The sequence below is a fragment of the Peromyscus leucopus genome, chromosome 19, assembly GCF_004664715.2.
Source record: "Peromyscus leucopus breed LL Stock chromosome 19, UCI_PerLeu_2.1, whole genome shotgun sequence".
NCBI lineage: Eukaryota > Metazoa > Chordata > Mammalia > Rodentia > Cricetidae > Peromyscus > Peromyscus leucopus.
In genome coordinates this window covers 11,072,199-11,096,486 of record NC_051079.1, presented here as the reverse complement: position 1 = coordinate 11,096,486, position 24,288 = coordinate 11,072,199, and the positions used below count along the sequence as shown (strand labels likewise).

Below are 24,288 nucleotides of genomic sequence, written 5' to 3'. Positions count from 1 at the left end.
GGTGATTCTGGGTAATTGCTGTGAGGTCCAACATTTTGTTCTTGAAGAGAATAACTTGGAAAGCCGTCTCTGTTTCCTCCCTTTTCCTGACAGGATTGTGAACCTAGCTAGGGAGGCCTGAGCTGCTGAGAGAAGCAAGGGAGGGAGGGAGACCACCAATTTGACTTTTACCAAAAGAATGCTTTATTATACATCCAGCTATTTACAGAGATGGTCCGATTTGGAATGCTGTGAATGTCATACGGCTTGGGTGAAATTTTCCTCCATGACGAAGAGTCCTTTACATCCCAGTTGCTGACCGTCTGGTCGAGTTAATATTCAAAAAGTGTATTGCTGAAAGAAGAGAGAACAGTTGATGACCTAGCTCCTAAATATAAAAACCGCCACTTCAGTGGGTCACCGTGCAACAGTCCAGGTCTCAAGTGACACGCCCCCACCACAGTCCTCCTGGGAGCCTTCCCAGCTGGCATGCAGTGCCTGCTCTGGCCTCAGGAGGATGTTCTGGCCTTTGTCGAATGAGTTTCTCAGAAGGGAAGTGTGGTGAGTGCTCATGCCAGCCTCAGAAGGGTGAGCACCCCAGCTTAGGATCTACCCTGATCTGCAAGACCCGCTATTGCTGAACACACGGAAGGAATGCAAAGATGGAAGAAAATGCAGTGGACACCTCACACCTGGCAATGTGTTGAACGACTCAGAGCAGTGCTGTGGTGACATCGTGGCCATGTGTGTATCCACTCAGGATCCCGGCCGTGCCCCCTGTGACATCACAGCGGCATATGTGTCCACTCAAAACCCCTGCCATGTCCCTGGTATGCGGCTAGTGCTCCCCTCTATTGACTTAGCATCATCCCTTTGTTTTTTATCATGTTTCCATCGTCAATTCTGATATGTACTGACTCAGTTAGAGACCTCACAATCTCTCTTGCACTGTCCAGTCATGTCCGGTGCATCCTTCCTAACTGTGGGGGCCTGACCCAAGACACAGCTTCAGACAGGGAGCCCATCAAGGTCCCACACTGGCTGCTCTATCACTGTTATTTAACTCAAAAAAAAAAAAAAACCAACCTAAAAAAAAGTTTTTCAAAAGAAAATCAGCTTGTATATATTTCATGTACTTTTTGAAGAGGCAAAGATCTCTATATAGTCCTGGAACCACTATGTAAACTAGACCCTCCTGCCTCTGCCCTCCAAGTGCTGAGATTAAAGGTGTGTGCCACCATGCCCAGCTTATGTCCATTTTAAATGCATGATGGAATCTATTGCTGGATGATTAGATACACATTGAAGAGAGTTGTATACATTGTGTCTCGGTACTAAGCTCGCCACTTAGACTCTTCAAACACGGTATGTAATAAGTACTAGCTCTTCTTAAGAAAATACTCTCTTGCTTTAGCTCATCAAAATGTTTTTATTCTGAGCTCTTTTTTCCATTCACCTCACTGGCCATCTTCCAGACACTTCAGTCTGACTTAAACAGAATTGTAAGACTCAGGTTCTCGCGCCAATGTTCAGCCATGACACCTTTTGCTCTGAGCTCTTCTGTAAGACTGGGTGTTGGTCTGTGCCACCCTGCTCTCTAACCCTGGGGTCTCTAGTGAACCCCAAGCATGTGCTCAACCCTGCCAGCTTTCGTTCAAGAAATGTCCTCGCTCAAAGATCATTATCTAGGCAGTTTTATGTCATGCCTTATGTCTGCCGTCATGCGCTGGCCATTCATGTGGTGATTACAGAGGCTTGGCCCCTTTCCTTCCAGGTAAAACGTAGGTAGGGGGGTCTGACCCAGTCCCCATGCTCCCTGGAGGACAGATGCACCTGTGCCAACACCCAGCCTCACCCCTCCCCAGTCCGGCTGCCCTCACTCTATCACAGGTGGTCCCCAAAACACTGCCCAGTAAACTGCCTTCACCCAAATATGCCCCCAGAACATACTGTCTAGGGACTCGTGTTTGGATCTGGTGATGTTTCAAACATCTGTTGTCATTTAGAAGTTTCATCTGAGGCAAAACTTTAAACCTTTCAAATGAAAAAGAGAAAATTGCCTTGGAGATAGCTACTGCAGAAGAAGCCAGAATTCACTGGAGCCTTTTTTTTTTTTTTTAAGGGAGACGCCTCCCAAACATACTTCCACCCTCTTCCTGAACCCAGCCACCTCAAGACCCTCAGAACAAAGACACTGATAAGCTGTGTCTCCTTTGCTAGGGAAAGCCAGCTATGTGGTTCAGCTATGCGGATCACCCCAGAAAAGCATGAACAACCAGATATAACTCCTAGAGTATAATGAGGCCCCTCCAAGAAGCCTCTACGGACCCCAAGTTCAGACTCACTGATTTACAGCGGTGAACATGAGAGTAAAATAGTCTCAAATCAGTTAACTTAGCTCAAGACACAAAAAGGTCAAAGAGGAAGACGTCTGTAAAAGTTCCTGGCCTTTCTGCATGTGTTTCCAGCCATAGGGTTTGAATGACCAGACACTTGACTTACATTCTGGACACCCAGGGCTGGATTTGCACTAGCCTTTTTGCGATATTTCCTCCGGGTGCAGTAGACGCTGACAATTGTGATGATCAGCATCACGGCAAACACGGTGACGGTGGAGGAAACGGCAATGACAATGGTGTCGTGGGTGGACCCTCTCTTCTCACACCGTTTCCCCATGTACCACCAGTCCTCTCCTGCGGGACACCTGCGTGGAGAGATATGGTGACGTTTACGGGATCGTTGACGGGTGACGCCCAACTGTGAACGCCTTCATCGTGGAAGGGCCTGGTCACCTCCAGCGCATTTGGCCACTGATAGCCGCTGATGGACAAAACTATTTGACCCTGCACTGCCTGAGGCTATGAAACTAGCACCAAGTGACAAAGGTCAGCATTATAACTAGTCAGATACTGAGACAGCAGCTGGGAGTGGATGGTGAGGAGAAGGCCAGCTGAGGGGATCTGCTCCACCATGGTGAGCGCCACATCTTTGCTAAGGACTCAGCACTTCAGCATCTTCATCCAGAAAATGGGGACTGGCAGAGTCAAGGACAGGACAGCTGTGAGGACTTAATAAGGTATGTAATATTATAAGACATGTAATATAATAAGATATGTAATTCAGGCAATTAGACGGGAGTGTACTATTTCTTCACAAATAATTGTTATGGTGGCTAGCCAAAGACCTGGATGGAGTTCAAAAGAGTAACTGTGCTGTATAGTTTTATGTCAGCTTGACATAAGCTAAAGTCATCCGAGAGGAGGGAACCTCGATTAAGAAAATGCCTCCATAAGACTGGACTGCAGTCAACCCTATAGGGCATTTTCCTTATTGGTGATTGATGTTGGGGGTCCAGCCCATTATGGGTGGTGCCATCCTGGGTTCTAGAAGAAAGCAGGCTGAACAAGCCATAAGGAGCAAACCAGTAAGCAGCACCCTTCCACGGCCTCTGCATCAGCTCCTGCCTCCAGGATCCTGCCCCGTTTGAGTTCCTGTCCTGACTTCCATCAATGATGAACTACAATGTGGAAGTGTAAGCCAAATAAACCCTTCCTTCCCAGCTTGTAGCTTGCTTTTGGTTATGGTGTTTCCTCACAGCAGTAGAGAACCCTAACTAAGACATTTGATCAATGTCATCCATGTGGATTATCAGCATCTAATTCCCAGCAGGACAAGAACATAGCTAATGAGACAGCGAGACAGCGGAACCTCCCAAGCGAGTCCTCACTTGCACTCAGCTCTGTCTTCGTGGACAGTGCAGATGCCTCCGTTCTGACATTCAACCTCTGAGCAGGCATTGGAGATGGTCGAGGTGGGGCCCGGGGCTGGGACATTCGATGTAGGGACCAGGTCTGGGACATTTGATGTAGAGTTGAGGTAAGATATGTCTGCAGAGGGAAGGAGAGACGATGGTGGAAATTGGCTTTCGCATTGCTTGTCATTGTACACAAATAATACTCGGAGTTCAGGCTTGTGACAAAAGTGTGCAGTCTTGGTGCATGATCCAGCACCATTCATGGGCAGTCAAATAGGAATCAGGCTGAGGTGGAGAGACGGCTATTGGCTGAGGACTTGACTTCACTCTCCAGAACCCGTGTTTAAAAAAAAAAAAAAAAAAAAAAGCCCTGTGAGGTGGTGCATGCTTGTAGTCTCAGCACTGTAGAGATGGAGACAGGCAGATAATGGGCTCCGAGACCAGCCAGCCTACCAGGTAAAAGTGAGATTGTCTCAAAAACCAAGGCGGTGGTGCCTAAGGCAGCCATGGTTGTCTACTGGTTTACACACACACACACACACACACACACACACACACACACACACACACACACGCACGCACACACACACACCAAGGAGGGAGCTGGGTGACAATCACCAGGCTTGACTGGCAGCTGGAGCTCTGATGGGCACTCTCACTAATCTCCTGCCAGAGTTGTATGTTTCCTGTGTGAGGAAGTAAGAAAACAGAGATTTCCAGCCTAAAGATTTCCACCGGTGCTCCATAATATAGCAAATAAATGTTTAACTCTGGCACTTTCGAGTTTCAAATTAAACGATTTTCATATTTCTAGTCATTCATACAAAAAGATTCCCATGTGTATCCAGTTCCTCCCACATACTATAACATATCTAAAAACAAAACCCAGAAGAACACAGCGAACAACCAATGGCCACAACAAGGAGCAAGCTCACATAAAACTATTTTTCCTATACCTTCAACCGTCAGTAGGATGTAAACATCGTCTCCTTTGATGAACTCCCTGCTCTTCATCCTTTCCTGGGTTATGAAGGCGCTGGTTCCATAGCCTCTGCCTCTGCTAAACTGAGTTCCATTAGGGAAATAAGCCGCCACTCCCACCTTGGAAGGTCTGTCCCAAAAATAGCTTCCATTATCTGAAAAAGCAATTTATATTAATGGGCCGTGTTTAGCACCATCATAGCTTTCAGTGGTAGGGAAGAGCAGGCAGTGAAACACAATTAGGATGAGGCTGAAGAGAATTAATTGATACTATTGACCTATGATGTATTCCTGGGCAAGTCGCTGGAGCTTGCTCCTTCACACGGCCCTACAGGAAATGAGATTGCTTGTCAATGAGGACCAAACTCTAGACTGGTGGTTCTCAACCCTCCTAATGTTGCGACCCTTAACACAGTGCGTCATGTTAACCATAAAATTATTTTCACTGCTACTTCATAACTGTAATTTTGCTACTGTTTGAATAATAATGTAAATATCTGTGTTTTTTGATGGTCTTAGGCAACCACCCCTGTGAAAGGGCCTTCCAAGCCCTGAAAGGGTTGAGACCCACCAAGTGAGAATTGCTGCTCTAGACAATGAGTGGAAAGCTACCAGGTGGGGACGTCACCCCCATTTATAGTGCCTGTCACAAGCCCCTCCTGTCTGGTGGGATCAAGCCTCACCAGCCTTCTGAGCTGCAATCGGTCCTTTTAACTGAATTAAGGCAGTGAGTCACTGAGAGTTTTCAATACACACAAAAAAGAATTTATCTCATAAACTGAACTTAGCGGCATTTCAATGTCACCCAGAGGAACATGTTGGAAAAGAATGAAATATTCTGGGTGTTTAAAGCCTCCAGTTTCTGTTACGGTTTCTTCTCCATCAGATTCAGCCACTGTTTTTCCTGTGCCACTTTGGTCCCTCCTTGCCATTTATAAAATTCCTTTGACGATATTCAGCTTCCCATAATTCTACTTTTCCCTCTAGTCAGTTTCTAGGGACAAAAGATTATTGAAATTCCAAGTGTGATCATGGCTCCCTGGGTGATGATTCTTTTTCAGACTTGGAATGCTGTCACCATCAGTAAATCCTCTAAGATGCATTAATAAGATGTCACCATCCACTTCCACACTGTTGCCACCAATGTCCCAGCATCTTGTTCTGACTGGAAGCCCTCATCTCAAGAGCTGACTGTTTCCCACAATCTGACCAAGGCAGCATGGGCAAAAGAAACTCAACATTAGAGGGGCTCTCCCTCCCCACAGTCTTCCATATCGACCTCTCCTAATTCTCTTAACAAATCTATGGGATTATTGTTCCTGCTTTGCTTTAACAGCCAAGGACAGCAGGGCGGCTTCAAGAAGGTTTTTCTTCAGGATCACTTAGCTAATGAAAAGCAAATCTTGGATTTGAACCCAAGCATGCCAGCCTCTAAAGCCAACACTCCTTAGCCAATACCTAGAATTCAAGGATGATTAATTCCCAATGTCTGGGTCCTTGCTGACATTTCTAATAGCCTTCTGCCTGGGGACTGCATCTTCCACTGAAGCTGAATGTCTTCACTTCAAGGCTGAACATTCCCTAAGTAACCAACTGTGCAATCTCTCACTCCCAAATCACCCAAATGACCTCCTTGAACAATAATCATGTCCCTAGTCATGAGGAAAATAACAAGCTACAAACCGTCAGTCATTGTTGGGTCTGTAGTTATACTCCGCTGGTTGGACATACGCTGTCGGATGTCAGGATTTTGATCCAAGAGTGTCATAGTGGCTTGTCGCCAAGGACATGGCCACTGTAATTGATCATCATTGGCACCAGAGATCAGGTGGAAATAAATCCCTACATTGGTCAAGGAATTCAGAGTCAAGTAAATCTGATAAGCATAGCCGTCGGGAGAATAAAACGGAGGGCTGTACACATTTGCATTCTGGCTGCCGAGAAGCTGTGTGAAATTCTGTATATGCCAGATGTGATGAGGACACCTGGTTTCCGAGAGATTGATGTCATCGATCGACAGACCACCCGATGATGAACCAGGGCCTTTGAGGCCTTCAAATGCCACTCGGAACTTTTCAGTCACTTGCAATGTTACGTAGTAAAGTTGCCAGCTCCCAGTAGGTATTTCTGCAGAGAGAGTCAGTGTTCAAGGGTGATTGATGATGACCGTGAATTCCAGTGTTAGAGTTCTATCCTTCAAACGCAATGATTGTCCCTGAGCCACTGATGCTTACAGATGTGAAGAACAGTTTTCTCACTTCTTTATCCCAGAGCATTGCTGAGCTTAGACTATCCCTTGGGATAGTTTATGTTTACACACCTGCTTCTCAGATAGTTCACCCTTTCTCAGAGATGGGTAAGCACCCAATCTCTGAGTGCTACATTCTGCTTACAAGTTACCTGGCATTCCGTGTTGGTTAACAGTTGAGCAATATTAACACCTGTGATTTGCTGGTACTCACACAAAGACTTCTTTATGTATGTCTAACGTAGCTGGGATGCTTAAATTTCAGACCAACTTTAGCAGTATTAAACAGGAATCTGCAAACCCAGGAAAGCACATCCCATTCACTCCTAGTGACTCAGGGTTCTAAGTACTTCCCCGACAGCAGTAACCCCATTTCCTACCATCCACCTCCTTCCTTCCTGCACGTCTAGCTCACTGCATATGGGAGACTTTTCCAGCTCATTTAAGCTGGAAATTAGAGGAGGAATCTCTCTCCCAGTCGTACGGTGCCTTTGGGGAGCTGGGAAGTCAAAGTCAAGCTACCATACACCCCTACTCCAGTGAGAAACAGCATGCCAAAAGTCCTCACGAGCCCCCAGGACAGCAGGGCTGAAAATTATGTCAAACTGTCAGTTAACACTGGCTGGAAACCTGACTATATCAGCACTTAATGAGAATTGAAATTACCCGGAAATAAATTATAAACATTCGGATTACAGAAAATGCTACTCTCTGTGGGTAGATTACAGACTGAACAAAAACCTTCCATTTGAAGGTTTGGCTTCTTTATGGTCCTTCCTTCCCATGAAGTCCAGAAGGGCTCATAACCCGGTTCCTGGGAATCCTGTGTTACTGTCTTTCTGTGATAGACCCAGAGATTGTTCATGGGACAGCTCTCCATCCCAAACCCAGACAATGGCATATACATGTTTTAATATTTGCTTTAATATACATATCAATGCATAATACATACTAACAAGAGTAAAATATATAGTTTTAATATAGAATATATATGTGCAATGCATGCAGTTTTTTTTTTAAATTAAAAGCCTCCCTATGCATGGGTGGTCACAAACACAAGCAGCACCTCTATTTCCGAGGCTTTCAAGAATGGGGGTGCTGTGATGTCTAGGGCAGTGTGGACCCACTTGACAGTGTGTTTGGTTTTGTCCATTAAATTAAGGGGTCAATGTGTAAAACAAGAAAGAGTATTCTGTTTGCCAATGGTAGTTAATCATGAATATTAACTTGATGGGATTTAGAACTACCATGGAGACCAGACGCTGTGAGAGATTTTCTAGACTAGGCCAATTGAAATGGAAAGATCATCCTAAATGTGGACAGCACCATTGCACAGGCTAGGGTCTTGGACTGTACCAAAAGAAGGGAATGAGCTGACCACCACTGCCATTGGTCTTGATGCTCCCTGGCTACAGATGGAGTGTGACCAGCTGCCTCACACTCTGGCTGCCATGCCTCCCCACCCATGGTGGACCATGCCCTCAAACAGTGGTCCAAAGTGAGTCCTCCCTTAACTTACGTTTGTTAGGCATTCTCTCCTCACACTGAGGACAGTAACCGACACAGCGGCCCACATCCCTTCCTTCCCCATCTGCTTTAATACGAGGTCAGTTACCCCTCCTCTCCAATACCTGGATAATGGGAAATGTGGACACACCCTCCCCCAGAAATAGCTCCCGCCATGACATTTACTCTGTATCATAGCAGACACCTTCATGGGGATTTACTTCTTACGCTAAGGTAGGTAGAGTCCTTCTCCCACTTGAAGATCACTTTGGTAAGAGCAGGTCCCAGTGAGATAAAACGAGAGGTCCCGACAGTGTTTGGGACCAAACCCAGTCCTCCCTGAGGCCAGTCCTTCCTTTATCCATCCCATAGTTTAGTTTAGTTTCTTTCAGCTGTCAACCCTCCCCATGATGCCCGTAGCTCACAGTGTATTTTTACTGCTGAGCAGTAAAACTGAAATCCACAGTTCCAGAGAGCAGGTATGTTTTCTAAGAAAGGATCACACAAAGGACCCTCCTTTTAACTTCCTTACCAGCTAAGACAGATCGAGTTCTATCTGAAAGCCATGTGTCACCAGCCCCTGCTCTGCGGCAAGTTGCCACACTAACTGAGGAGAATGCCTCGCCTGCATCCAAACTGCAAGCGTGGGGCTACTGTACCGTTTATTTCTCTCCGGAGGGTTAGAACGCCATCAGGATGGGCTGCGGAGTACTCCCGGGTGTAGATTTTCACGTGGTCACTTCCACCTCCGCTGTTGTAGAGATAAAATTCCAAGCACTGGAACCCTCTCTTGGGGTACAGTATTCTGCTCTCCAGCATGGCTGTGGCCCCCGCATTTCCAGAGCTGGTGTTGAAATGCATGAAGTAGCCGGAATCTGTTCAGGGCACAGGCGCAGAACAGAGAGACGACAGAGCTCTGAGCACACGGCCGCTTTCTTTAGGGCTTGGTTCCCAGCACTGGAGCCCCAAAGTTCGTGCCCTGGAAAGAACTTTCAGACTCACACATTGAGGACATTTAGAACCCAGTGGGGCTTAGTTCCAAATGTAAGGGACTAGGATAACATGAAGTCGTGAGTGTGAGTATTTGTGGCTTCATTAGAAGAGGCATGAGCCAGCAGAATGGTCTATGTGATCATGTCATGACCCTTGCCCTATGATGCAGCAGAATGTCCCTCTAAAGCTGACAAGCAGACACCAGGTACCCCACTCTTAAACTTCCAAGTGTCAGGGTCCAAACCATAAGAAAACAATATTTTAAAAAATAAAGTACCCAGTCTTGGGTACTCAGTTATACCAACAGAAAACAAGTTGAGCCTGGCATTGTTCTGGGCATTAAGACACAGTTCTACAATCAGGGAGTTCATGAATGAGACATAGTCAGGCATCCTTTCTCTTATTACAGCTTCCCGAAACAGGAAGAAGTTGAGAACACCTAAACTGTAGTTTCCTGTCTTCACTGTAGGTATTTTGGTGCCTGGGACACACAATTATATCCAACTATGATTCTAGAACTGAGTAACTCACAGCCCAGTGATGCTCCTGAGTCTCCTACATTCTGTGAAGTGCTAGAAAAGACAATACAGTCCCTTAAATAACAGTCCTTCCAAGAGGCTCCTTCCTGTCCTGCTCTGTGTACATACTGATGGAGCCCTCACAGAAGCAAGCTGTGATTTGTAGAATGAAAAACATCCTGAGTGAATAAAAGCAGAGAAATGGCACTCCTTTATTACGGATTAGTCTCATTGCTTTGGAAAAACTGAATGGGCTATCATTAATAATTCTGACAGAGAGATGGAGAGATGGCTCAGTGGTTAAGGGCACCTACAGCTCCTGCAAAGGACCAGAGTTCCATCCCAGCACCCATGTCAGACAGCTCCCAACTGCCTGGAACTCCAGAGGACCGAACGCCTCTGGCCTCTAAGGGACGTTGCACTCACATGTGCATACCCTCCACCCAAGGGTGCCTGCACTCACATGTCCATACCCCCCACTCCACACACGTACACACAATTTGAAATAATAAAAACGATTGTTTTAAAACCAATAATAATTCTGAGAGAAAAGAGAGACGAAACACCAGTCTATCAGACTGAACAAGAAGGCTAGAGCCACTGGTGGTAAACTGTTACCTTTGCACTGGCCCATATTGGAGTGATCGTTCTCTGGGCCTCCAAGGACCTGTGAAACCCGCTGCCAGTCAGCACTATCCCCTGAACTTTGGATCATGCCACAGATATTATCCAACTCAAAGTCGCAGGAGTCCATGAAACTCAAGGAAGAAGCTATGAAAGCAAGGAAGGAAAAGGATGTGAGCGCTCATACAACATGATGACCTAAGTGTAAAACCTGAGCTGATCACAGAACTGTGAGGAACATCACTCAAAAGAGAACAGCTAGCTGGCTGTGGGACCGGCTGGCCGGAAGACACTTCTCAAGCCCAATATGAACTCAGTTTTGTGAGTGTGAATACGCAGTTCACCAACTCTTTTTTTCTCATCTATTTGTAGAAACCTGAGTAATTTGTGGAATTTGTGGAGATTCCGCCTGTTAGTCAAGCCTTAGACACCACAGTAAAGGTTACTGGACTCACTTACAGCACAACTGCACATTCCATTATAGCTTAAAAGAGGCTTGAATATAGAAACAGTCTGCATTGGAAATAGTAAAACCTTCAAAAATCTGCACGGGGCACATTTCTGCAAGGACTCAGATTACTTTTCTAAGTCTCAAGACAAACTTTGTAAGAAGAAAAGTACTGAAAACAGCTAGTAGATTGGGACCTGGGTGCTATTCTGCTTTTTCTTTTTTTTAAATCAAACTTCATAATCTCAGAAAGCCCAAAGGTGTCCAGAACATCCCTTTTCCCATCAAGGCAGAGGGCAATACAGGTCACTCCAAGGCACCCATCACATACAGCAGTTGTACAGCCGGTTCAGCTTCAGCAGGTCATAGTCACTGAAGTCCATTCTTTGGCCAATCACGTCTTCAAAGTCTGAGATCCTTGTGACGATGGTCGGCTCTGTCCCGTTCTGGAAAGCTGTTTTGCTGTAGTGCATTACCGAGGTGTAGTCATAGGGAACGTTCAGGGAGTCCGACACACTGTCATCATAGATGTTGAAATTGTGTTCTCTGCCTGCATGCATTTTTAAAACTTTAATTATTTTATGTTAATAAAAATTAAGCTGCTCTTACTAAACACTGTTAACTGAAGAATACAAAATGTAATAGAGCAAACTTTGTACATGTTATCTACTGAGTGTCTTGTGTTCCAGATACTCCTGCCTTTGAACCTGGTCTCATGCACAACTGTGATAGAAACAATCAAACTAACCACCCAAAGGTCTAAGGTTCTACCGACTGCTAATGGAAAGGGAGGTTCTACAAAAAACTGTGGAAACATTGAGAGTCACCGGCCAGCAATGGTGAAGGTTTAACATGCTCACAGCAGATCGGGTGAAAAGCGGGACTTTAGGGGATATACTAAGATGGGACCCTGCGTTGATAACGTGGACAAGAGTCATTAGAAAATATGGGCATAGTTGAGGACTCAAAGGTTATCGGGATTCCTGTACATGCATTTAAATCGCATTGACTATAGTTCATGGTAGTGTATTGTATATTACAAAATTCTAAATAAGACAGTGTCTTATCAACAAAGTGCCTTCTCATACACACACACACACACACACACACACACACACACACACACACACAAATGCTGCATGAGGTGACAGGCAGGCTGACCAAGTTTATTTTAAATGAGGTGATAGATAGTTGTGCTATTTTATTAATGTGCACATAGCAAAATATCACCTTGTTGCCCATAAATATATATTTTGTAATTGTAAATTTAAAAAGTTATTTTTTTAACCATCACAAACTCCGAAGACAATCACTTTAAAACATTAAACTGAACGCATTTAGAGAAGACACCGGACTGCTTAGCATCCTGCTATTGGACAACTGATTGTAACTTGATATCAGCTAAATTTGCAGACATAATGAAGTGTATCAAAGAACAGGCATCCATTGCCAGGCTGGTCCCGATGCAAACCTGCTCAGAAATTTGACCTGTAATGAAGGCTATAGGAGAAACATACCTGGCAGAATCCTGTCCCAAACGATAGTGACATAGTCATCCCGGTCAGCACGTGACTGCTCATGCCAGAAGCCCAGGGCGTGGAGGAACTCGTGCTGAACCGTCGCTATTGTGTCGCAGTTGGCCCCGATGGACAGCTGCTGCTTCCCCACATGCCTGTTTCCCACTGAGGACCAGCACCTGATGGGGAGTTTGCAGGTCGGGGGCAGGGTATTAGCGAGAGGAATGCCGTGGTCACAAGACAGAGGCCTCACAGCTTAGCCACTTGTTCAACTGTATCTGACCTTCCTCGTTGTGCCTGGACACGGAACTGCTCTCAGCATTAAAAAAAAAAAAAAAAAAAAAAAACAACTTTGCAGGACAGATCATTTTCAGGGAATTGACCTTGGTACCGTGCACCACATGACGCTCATCCGGGGAATTGCAACCTTTTTTTAAATGGGAGTTGATACGTCCATCACCACAAGCTGTTTTGTTTGGTGTCATTTTATTGTTTCTGTGTGTGTGTGTGTGTGTGTGTGTGTGTGTGTGTGTGTGTGTCTGTCTGTCTGGATATAAGCATGTGTTTGGATGCCTCAGAAGTCAGGAGAGGGAGCTGGACCCACCTGAACTGGAATCACAGGTGAGCCACCCAGTGTGGATACTGGGAACAGAGCGCTATTTCTCTGCAAGAGCGGCTAGTGCTCTTAACAGTTGGGTTATCTCCTCAATTTCCATTTATCCTGTTTTATAGGGACAGCAATTACTCAGAACCACTGTATTCAGGTCAATGACACTGCCATCTTTCAAGCAATAAGACTTTCTCAGTTAAAATGAATTCACATACAATCTACAATACAATTTTACTTGAAAGGAGAATAAAGAGTATTCAGTTGTAAACAAGATGAAATTCACGTCCATTCACACTTGCTATATGTTGACATTGGTAGTCTGGTTGTGTGTATGAAAACATTTTCTATTATCTTATTCATTTTACTACATGTACATCTGGGTATACATGTTTATGCAGGTGTGCATACATGTGTAGGCCAGAAAAGTGTTTTCCCCAGTTGCCCTGCACATTACCTTTTGAGACAGGGTCTCTCACAGAGTGTGAATGATCTCAGCAATTTGGTTAGGCTGGCTGGCCAGTAAACTACAGGAATCTGCCCCTACATCCCTGAGTAAAAAGCGGTCTCACCCAGGTTTTTTCCCACACGGTGCTGGGGATCTGAACCCAGGTGGTCTTCATGTTTACCCAGCGAGGATTTCAGCAGCTGAGACATCTCTCCAGCACCAGGTTGACTGCCCCTTCCTTCTTTCCTCTCTCCCTCCCTCCCTCTCTCCCTAGCTAAAGTTCTCTTGGGTAGTTTCTAGTTAACTCATTATGCAAAAGGTACAAGGTTTAATCTTTGCTTATTTGTGCTTAAAGTTTATCTTTCATCTTTTCCTTACGGTACTTTCACTATAGCTCCTAAGAAAAGTTTCTTTCTCCACTACTTCTTTGTACAAATGTTTTAGTTTATGAGTAACAAATACTTGGGTTCATGTTTATTAGGGCTAGATTTTGCTCAGAGCGTCCATTGGTTTGAGAATCTTCTGGGTGTAGACCGGATGCTTTATGCACCCTCCCTTTCTGCCTGCCTCCCTTCCTTCCTTTGTTTTTTTCCTCTCCCTTCCTCCTCCTCCTCCTTGTTCCTTCCCACTCTTCCCGTTTGATAGTACTATGACCCTAGCCCAGGGACTTACAGATACTAGGCAGGCCCTCTGCTACTGTGAAAACATTATTTTATGGCCAGAGAAATCAGGTCTAAAGGTACTTTGTACAGATAGCAGAGGAAGTTGTGGCCCCGCCCGATGGTCCAGACCTTGAACCATGGCTGCGGTGGTGTAATGCACTGGGGAACAGTAGTCTCTTCAGAACCTCAGCAGATAACCCCGGAACTTACCCACTCTCCTTGAACACTGATATATAGTTAGCTTCTCCTGACCACGGCTTGAAGTCAATGCACGTTTTAAGGCGATAGCGCTCGAAGGCATTGAGAATAACTCCTTTCGCATTCATTTCTGACAGAAAACAAAAGTGCGTTGAGATCTCTTTTTCAAACCCAATACATCTTTAAAATAAGGCAGGATGCCACGGCCACCACATGATTGTCTTAGAGCTTGACATGAATGGGGCCTGTTAGTAAAGCTTAGAGAGGAGAATTTTCACCCTTCTGAGAGCCAGGCAGAATATGTATAAAAGTACCACAAACCGTAGAGACCTCTACCAAGTTAATCTGTCCATTTACCATGTGTCGTTACTACCACAGGCCTTGGCTACCTTTGGGTCATTTGTAGAAAGCTTGACCTGGCTCATGTGGATAATCCTTGTCACCTCAAGGATGAAGGAAGTTCCTGAAAATCCCAGGATCTCAGCACACAGTGGTGCAATTCTTTGGACCTGCATGTGGAGTGGTCCTCTGACTCTATGTGCTCACTGTAGTACATGCACACTCACACAATAAATGAAAATGTAATTTAAAAACTACCACATGAAAAATGAAATATAGTAAATTAAAGAAGCAGAAATTTTTAGAACACCATAATTACAATGATATTTAAAAAACCTATTTATTTGAACTGGAGAGTCTAAGCTGAATTCTTAACCTATCATGTTTTTAAAATAGTTCTTCCCCAAGGCTGAGCTGCATCCTTGGCCATGCCCTCACTCAATGCCTTCTTCTTGGTCACTCACTAAAAGCCAGTCATCTATGGATTGCCCTGATGTGTGTGATGTGCCAGGGCTGCATGCATGCCAGACAAGCACTCTACCATGAGCTACATCCCAGCCCATGAAATACCTGATTCTTAGGGAGACATTGTTTTTCATATTTTCCCCAAAGGGCATTTTTCAAACAGATGCTCGACAGAGACACTGCTTGACCAGTCCCCAGAAAATGAGCTCTTCCCAGCTGAGCCAGGCTGGTTTGTGTTCTCTGTGTCTCTCTGTCATCTCTCTCTGTCTGCCTCACTGTCTGTGTCTGTCCCCGTATCTCTGTGTCTCTGTCTCTCTGAGTGTCTGCCTCTGCCTTTCTCTGTCTCTGTCTGTCTCTGCCTCTCTCTCTCTCTCTCTCTCTCTCTCTCTCTCTCTCTCTCTCTCTGTCTCTCTCTCTCTGTCTCTCTCTCTCTGTCTCTCTCTCTCTCTTCCTGGTCAGGACTCAGAATCATCTGCCTTTCCTTCCAGAGGACCCCTGGCATTACAGGTGTGCACCACTACACCTAGCTCCTAACTAAATTTCTTCTACATGAAGAGCTTTTTTTTAGTTTTATATTAGATTCTTTTGACTATCTCCACCCTTTTCCTTTGGGTGTGTGTGCACATGTGTGTGCATGTGGCTTGTGTGTGTGCATGCTTGTGTGCATGTGGGTTGCACTTGTATGGGTGCACACACACATGTCTGCACAGCATGTGGAGTCTGAGCGTGACATCAGAACTCATCCTCCATGGCTCTTCCACTTTAGTCATTAGGAGAAGCTCTCTCAATCAGACTCAGAGTTTTCTTACATGGCTAGTCTCCACAGCCAGCTTGCTCTGGGGTTCCTTATCTCCGAGGAGGATAAGATTACAGCTGCCTCCCACATGAAGCCAGCATTTACGTGGGTTCTGAAGATCTGAATTCCATCCTCATGTTTACCATCTCCCCAACCCTCTACTGACTTTTTAATAATATAATACTAAACTAGAAATTATTTGTTTCCTGAGAAGAAAAAAAGATAGTGGACTCTTGTTACTATCTGGACTTGGCAAAATAAAATCTTGGCAAAGCAACGTCATTTCCTAAAAGTTTGTTTGATTGGTTATTTTGTTGTTTTTACTCATATCTATACCCTATTCTGAGTTTAGGGCTGAGGAGGTGGCTCAGTGGTTAAGCTCTTGTACTGTTCTTTTAGAGGACTGGAATTTGGTTCCTGGAACCTACACAATGGCTCCAAACAGCTTCAGGGGATTCAATGTCTCCTCTGGCCTCTGCCCACACTGCATACATGTGGTATTCACTCACCGGACATGCACACATATACATAACTAAAAGTAATAAAAATGAATCTTTTTTAAAAATCCTTTTTGGTCTGGGAGTGGTCAATGGTATTCCATCTGCTAGCATGCCCAAGGCCCTGGGTTCTATCATCAACTCTGCAAGGAATAAATAAATACCTAAACACGAGGAAATACTGCTTTAAAATACAGACTCTTGGGGCTGGACAGATGGCTTAGTGGTCAAGAGCATATGCTACTCTTCCAGAGGACCCAACTTGAGTTCCAGTGCATGTCAGATGGCTCACAACTGACTGTAACTCCAGCTCCAGGGATCCAGTGCTCTTCTCTGACTCCCACAGACACTACACTCACATCCACAGACACACAGAGGGGGGTGGAGAGAAAGGGAGGGGAAGGGAGAGACGGGGAGAGGGAGGGAGAGGGAGAGAGAGAGGGGAGAGAGAGAGGAAGAGGGAGGGAGAGAGAGGGAGAGGGAGGAAGAGAGAGGGAGAGGGAGGGAGAGAGAGGGAGAGGGAGGAAGAGAGAGGGAGAGGGAGGGAGAGAGAGGGAGAGGGAGGGAGAGGGAGAAGGAGGGAGAGAGGGAGAGAGAGGGAGAAAATATGAATTAAAAGTAGCAGTAAAATCTAGAACAAACCTTATTAAAACCAAGGGTGCCTCCCTATTCTTTATGTCCTTAGCATTCCACACAAAGTAAGCTCTCCATAAAGGTTGACTGAGTTGATCTTATGTTAGTCAAAACCCAACATATATTCAGATTGAATTATTTAAGATCTTTTAATTCTTCATTTTGTTTTTTTTTTTTTAAGTAAATGTGCATAGCCACACAGAGAAACAACAACAAAAAGCCTTCACACCACACAAGGCCATTCTGGTAGACGTTAATATATCATCTCAGGAACACACAGTAGCTGTGGATGCTCCAAAGTGTGTACTAACCCAAGCTATCTTCTAGAACATATGGAATGGTATGTGGCCATCTATAGTTGTCTCCAATGATGGAATTCTTCCCTTGTTCCTGTCAAAAATAAATAAATAAATAAAATAAACGAACTAGACAAAGCTAATCGACAATCAATCTGGAAATACGTGAAGTTTACAGTTCTTCTTGCTAGCTCACACCAATGGGGCATGTGTCTGGATTTTGACCATAATTTAATAAAGTTTACAGAGAGAAATAACTAATTTTTTATAATTAACATGAAGCTAAAGAAGAAATGACACTTAATAAAAGATTGCTGGAAACTACACTATAAATACTGGTAGATGTTTAGATATTAAAAACACATAAGAATAGGCTGTTGATACCTCCAGAGTTAAGACTGCTTGCTGCCCTTTAAGATGATCTAAGTTCAGTTCCCAGCACCCACATCAGCAGCTCATGACTGCCTGTAACTCTAGAGGATACAGTTACCTCTTCTGGCTTCCATGAGCAACTGCATGCATGTGGTACACATAAACTCATGCAGGCACACACACACACACACACACACACACACACGCACGCACGCACACATACACACAAATAAATAAATAAACAAACACAGAAGGAAAGTGATAACGAAACCAAATCATAATTCAAGCCCTGCCATTGGTTCTTTGTATGTTCCAATAGCCTTCTAATTTGTCCTTCTGTTTCAAATATTGCGTTTCCTTCCTAAATGGGCTGGGAAAGGTTGGGGATGGATTAGACGCAAAAGTGACTCCTGAAGTTTTTATGCATTTCCTTGCGGCAAAATAAATGAAGGAATTTTGGGCAGCTGGAAAGGAAGGCTCTAGGGGAGGGCTCTCGTGGGGAGGGTCAGAGGACACCTTAGATTCTTAGATTTGTAGCGTCTTGGAGACATTCACATGCAGCGTACAAATGGAACCTGGGCCTAGGCCAAGGCAGGACTAGAGTCACCCACTGGCAGTCCTTGGTACCGAGGAGGTGTGTGAAGGCCTGGCTGGGTGAGATGGAGAAGCAGAGAGAGAAGAGGTCCAGGACCAGGAGAAAGCCTTCGATGGCAACTCCCTCCCCTCCCCGTTTCCTCTTCTCCCCTTCCTACTCTCTTATTGTCTCCCCGCCTCCCATTTCTCCTCATCCTCCCTCTTCACCCCTCCTTTTCTCTCTCCTTCCCCGACCCCAGACTCCTTCACCCTCTTTCTCCTTCCTTCATCCCTCCGGGTTCCTCTCTCTCTCTTTTCCTCTTCTCTTCCTTTTTTCTCTTCCTCTCCCTTCTCTTCCTCCACCTTCCTTCCCTCTCTTCTGCACCCTTTCTTCTTGTGCTACTGGGATCAAACCCAGCAAGAGCCTCAGTATTACACTGTACCCCCAGCTTCTCTCTGAAATTTTTATCTTGAGCTTGGCTCTTCCTCTATAGCCCAGGCAGGCTTTGAACCTGTGACTCTCCTGCTTCAGGCACCTAGCAGAGCACCAGGCCGAGCTCACAGCTCTGCTTCTTCAAGGAGGGTTTGGGAGGTGAGCCTCTGATGTGTAAGGTACAAGGGAATGGTTGAAGTGTGTTGGGGAAACTGTGGAATTTTGCAAGTCAAAACGCTCTACTGAATAAAGTCTATTTCCAAGGGTGTACATGTCTTAACTTATGAATGATTTTGTCAATTTCTCCAACATAAGAATTACAAACACATTATTGAGTATCTCTGTTTAACTCTAACACCTACAAAAGGACATTAAGTTCTTAAATTTTTAAAATTTGGTAAATGAAAAATCATACCTTGATTTTCTTTTTAAAAGTGCCTAAGGCACTGAACTTCCATTTGTTTGTTTGTCTGTTTTGTTTTGAGACAGGGCCTCACTGTGTAGACCTGGCTGTCCCAGAACTTAACATGTAGACCAGGCTGGCCTTAAACTCAGAGATCCACCTGCCTCTGCCTCCCAAGTGCTGGGATTAAAAGTGTGTGACAGGACACCATGTCCAGCAAGATGCTGAAGTTTTAAACCCTCTTAATCTACATACACATCTCTACACATATGTTATCTGTGTGTCATGACAGCTAGGTGAGGACCAGCACTCTTGGAATTTGTTTGAGAGAATCCTTCCTTGACATCACTATTTATAGCTGATGTGGGGGAGGAGTGAAATAATAATAACATTATTATTACATTGTTATTTCTTTCTTTTTTTTCTTTTTTCTTTTTTTTTTTTTTTTTTTTTTTTTTTGGTTTTTCAAGACAGGGTTTCTCTGTGTAGGTTTGCACCTTTCCTGGAACTCACTCTGTAGACCAGGCTGGCCTCAAACTCACAGAGATCCACCTGCCTCTGCCTCCCAAGTGCTGGGATTAAAGGCGTGCACCACCACTGCCCCATTATTATTTCTTATGATAAAAAGATTGGAGGGTTTGTTTTTTTTTTTTTTTACTTCAGCTAGTCTAAACCAGTGAAGCTCTCTTTTTAAATGAAAATTCTCCTTATTACTGCAATCATGAAAATCAATCAGAGCACCACACACGAGTTAAGGTGATAGTGGCCTTCACCACACAGAAACTCGAGTGATGGAAGATAAAGATATAGATATGAGCCCTTCCAGGACATCATGATAACTGAATAAGTGTCGCCGGCTGCTGCACCTTCAGAAACAGAGTCTCAGCAAGCAGCCCGTGTCCATTCATCCTCAGCCACTCACAGTTGACCCTCACGATTCATCATGCAAGCATCATTGCAACTCACCTCCAGTTTGATGTCTCCTTCAAAAAGGTCCAGTCCCAAATCTAAGAGAATAATGAAGATAATCCGTATTTTAGTACATTGGGTTCCCACACTACATAAATGATGGTGTTTTGAAAATTCCAAAGGGAGAGGGCCTCACAAGGTCCGTCCCCAAGGATCTATAGGTGGTTTAATGGTTGCTTAGAGTGGGAGAGACACTTTCTTCAGCGGTACAGCCATTGTTAAGTTGCCCCTGCTCTTGTAAACGATCCCTCACCCAGGCTTTAGAAAGTAACTCTAACGGCACTCATCACTCCACAAGAGGAAAAACAAAATCTGAAAGTAGAAAAGGGACCAGTAGAGAAGAGGGCGGAGATCGGAGCGGGGTAGAGAGGGCAATTGGATGAATATGATCAAATACTTTATATACATGCATGAAAATGCCATAGTGAAAGCCATCATCATATATAAGTAAAACATAATAACAAAACAAATTAAGAGGGGCCTGTAAGACTCAGGCAGTAAAAGGCACCTGCCACCAAGCCTTGACAACCTGCATTTGACCCCGGGAACCCATATGGCGGGAAAAGAGAACCCACTCCCTCATGTGTCCCCTGACCTCCACACATGTAGTGTGTCTCACACCCACACACAGACACACAAAACAATAAAATATTTAAGTATGGTTATAAAAAAGAATGAAGAAAAATCCACAAACCTTCATTGATATCGAATATGTCTCGATCGAGCCCCTCATCTATATCTTTGACTGAAATAACAAAAAACACATGGAACATTATGTTCATGAGAGGAAAAAGAATCTCATTAATAAAACCATCAGAAGGAAACAAGTTGTTGCCTCAGATTCTAATTTAACGTGCATTGATTAATTGATTGGGACCCGAATTGATTGAGAGCCTCCTGTGAGCCAGATTGGGGACTAGACAGAGGACGTTCGGATGTGTGCTCTGTCCTCCCCACATCCCTGGAGTGTTGGACGGCTTTAGGAATAAGACACTGGTCACTCTGTATGTCAGTGAACATAGCTTGGAAGGTGGGACTAAGGGCCTAAATGGGAAATGAATGTCTAAAATTGCTCAACCCAGAAAGCCACTATATCAGCCTGTCTTGTGTTTTCCTTTTTCAGCTGGGCAGATGGGTCCTGGGATGGTCCCTGGTAAATGAAAGCAGCCAGTGTCTGATCAAAGTTCCTGTCACTGCTGCAGTCTGCCTTCCGCTCGCCTTCCGCTCGCCTTCCTTCCGCTCGGCGTCAGCGCACCCTCAGTGCCTCTGCTCCTTTGACTCACCGCAGAACTCCCACTACAGGCTAGAGCAGAACTCAAAATGGACTCACCAAAGTTTCCTGGAGCCGGCTGGGAAACAAACACAAAAAAACATATTATGGTGTTTTTGTTCCAATTTCAGATTCCTTTGATAATAATGTTTAAGAGTTTTTCATTCATTCATTCATTCATTCATTCATTCATTCATTCGTTTGTTTGTTCCTTTATATGGTGTTCGTGTGTGATGGACAGAGGAGAACCTGAGGTAGTCCGTCCTCTCTCTGTCCTGTGTGTGTTCCTAGGGCTGAACTCAGATCACCAAGGTTGGTGATCACTGAGGCACCTGCTAAGCCACTTCACTGGCCCCAGTCCTGTTTTTATTTTTGAACACAGGGTTTCTCTGTAGTCAAGCTGGAACTCACATTGTAGCCCGTGTCTAACCTGGAACTTGCTACAATCCTCCTGCCTCAGCCTCCCAAGTACTGGGGTGGCAAGCATGAGCCATGATGGTTCTATTTAATTCACAGCCAGACAGCTCTTTTTATTAATATGATATACTGTTTTCTTCCATATATCCCAGACAGGCAAGTGGAGTTTACATGACATTTTAACCAGACAGATTATTCTTACTTCATATAGAAACTGAACCTTCCTGTTCAATGAGTTTAAAGGTAGAGACAAAAAAAATCAATTTCAAAGCTTGAAAAGGAGGCAAAGCACAAGACTCCAGCCCTCATGTAAGTACTCAGCTTACATAAAATCTCCTACAAGACTCATGGGGCAATGCTTGGAAAAGCTAAAATTTTATTCCCAATTAGTAACTTTGCCCAATACCTCAATAAAATCATGTTGCCTTTCATGTCCCTCCCAGGACTCTACGCTCAAAAAACAATACCAAATATCTAAGCAAAGTACCTATGAGTAGATTTTGTGATTTTTAAAATATATATATACATTTCTCTTTTCCTTTTTTGTTTTTGTTTGTTTGTTTGTTTTTGAGATATGTTCTCTCTGTGTAACCCTTGCTGTCCTATAGATCCAGGTGGCCTCGAACTCAGAGATCCACTTACTTCTACCTCCCAAATGCTGGGATTAAAGGTGTACGCCACTACCATATGGCTAAAATACATATATTTTCAAATGAATGGTAAACACATTACTGAGATACGTACCCAATAAGTAAATAAAAAATGAAATCAACATCAGAAATTTATTTTGGGGGTAGGTTATACACAGGTGCGTGTGTGTGTGTGTGTGTGTGTGTGTGTGTGGTGTGTGTGTGTGTGTGTAGTGGCGGGAGGGGGGGCGGGGGGGTGTGCTTATAGAGGCCAGAAATCAACCACAGGAGTCATTCCTCAGGGGCCATCTACCTTATTTTTGACACAAAGTCTCTCACTAGGACCCAGGGCTCACCAATTAGGCTGGGATGGCTGAGCAACCATCCTCAAGAAGCCCTGTGTCTGCCCCCTCAGCACCGGCATTACAAGCACATGCCACCACACTTGGCTTTTTAGATGTGTTTGAGGAATCAGACTCAAGTCCTCTTGGCTGCATTGGCTAGCACTTTACTGAAGGCTATCTCCCCCAGACCCTCTGAGAAGTTTCTTAGTCAGTTATCCCTTAATCTTAATCAAGGCAGAAGTCGGCGGAACTGGTAGACAGTCTGTGTGGATTGTGCTGGGTTCCCTAACTTAAGTCAATTTAGTTCACCGCGCTGGGTCTCAAATGATCTGTGTGACATTGTAACCACCTGCTTTGGATGAATATCATGAGTCATATGGTACCATGCAAAAAGAGGCTGTAAAAATGTAATCTTGAGTCATACAACTGTAAAGTACAATTGCCTTCAGATACAAGCTAACAGCTGAAATAAAGAATACTCTGAAATGTTTGACAAGCTATGGAGACAATCTGGTCAGATGGTTCCCGTCATTTTGACAGCAGGCACCCTAGTTTTCTCATACAGGAATCACACACAGCACACATTCACAGATGATGCCGGCGCACACGCAGAAAGAGATTTACGAGCAGCTAGCTACTCTGAGCCACAGTTAAAGATGTGAAACAGCACCTCACATCTGTATTTCTCCAGTCCCTAGCTGTACACCGTCAGCTCAATATAATGTATTTTAAGTTCCAATTAAAGGGTTTCCTTGGCCACTAGAAATCTTGTATGAGACCTTGAATTAGCTTGGGGTACAAACTGCCCGTCACTGCGGGCAGACTGGTTTAGATTGGTGAAGATACAGAAGAGACACCCCAATATCATTAAGCTTTGTAAGTGTGGACATTGCCTCTGATGTCTGTCAGTCTTCACCCAGGCCAAGTTACTCTGATAGCAATCAGTATGTCGCTCGGCAATAAAAATGGCTTTCAAAACTCACATTCTCTGTCTTATCCAAAGAAAACCTGTCACACAACAGTGAAACTGAAAGGAAAAATTAGTTTTCTGTCACAATCTCTGGACCTCTCTGGCAGAGAGACTTCTTATGCTCAATATCCTGCCGGCTGCTGGCCACCAGAAAGAAATGTTCATTTAAGGTGAACATTTTGAAATACATAAAACAAAACATGAGCAAACTGTTATCACTCAATGTTGATATCAATAGGCGCCCAATTTTTCTGATTGTTTTCTTACCAAGCCAGAAACCAGGAGAAATGTGGCAAAAAGCAGGAACCAAGGCCGATGCCAGGCATCCATACTGTGGCTTCCAGCTGCAAGGTGCAAGCTGTGACACTCATGACAGAGCTGACTTTTAAAAGCTAAACA

The 24,288-nt window shown here is 44.5% G+C and overlaps 1 protein-coding gene across 1 annotated transcript; it reads right to left on the bottom strand.

Annotated features, from left to right (window-relative positions):
* Positions 1–159: 159 nt before the first annotated feature.
* On the bottom strand, positions 160–24,288 carry Mep1b (meprin A subunit beta). The gene is made up of 15 exons (XM_037196978.1): positions 24,157–24,288; positions 21,590–21,608; positions 20,954–21,004; positions 20,257–20,297; positions 17,525–17,603; positions 14,496–14,613; positions 12,569–12,747; positions 11,383–11,601; positions 10,598–10,750; positions 9,128–9,343; positions 6,398–6,841; positions 4,690–4,869; positions 3,707–3,866; positions 2,482–2,683; positions 160–333 (listed from the first exon to the last, which is right to left on the bottom strand). The coding sequence occupies exons 1-15, from the start codon at positions 24,217–24,219 to the stop codon at positions 319–321; spliced, it is 2,139 nt and encodes a 712-aa protein (XP_037052873.1). The 5' UTR covers positions 24,220–24,288; the 3' UTR covers positions 160–318.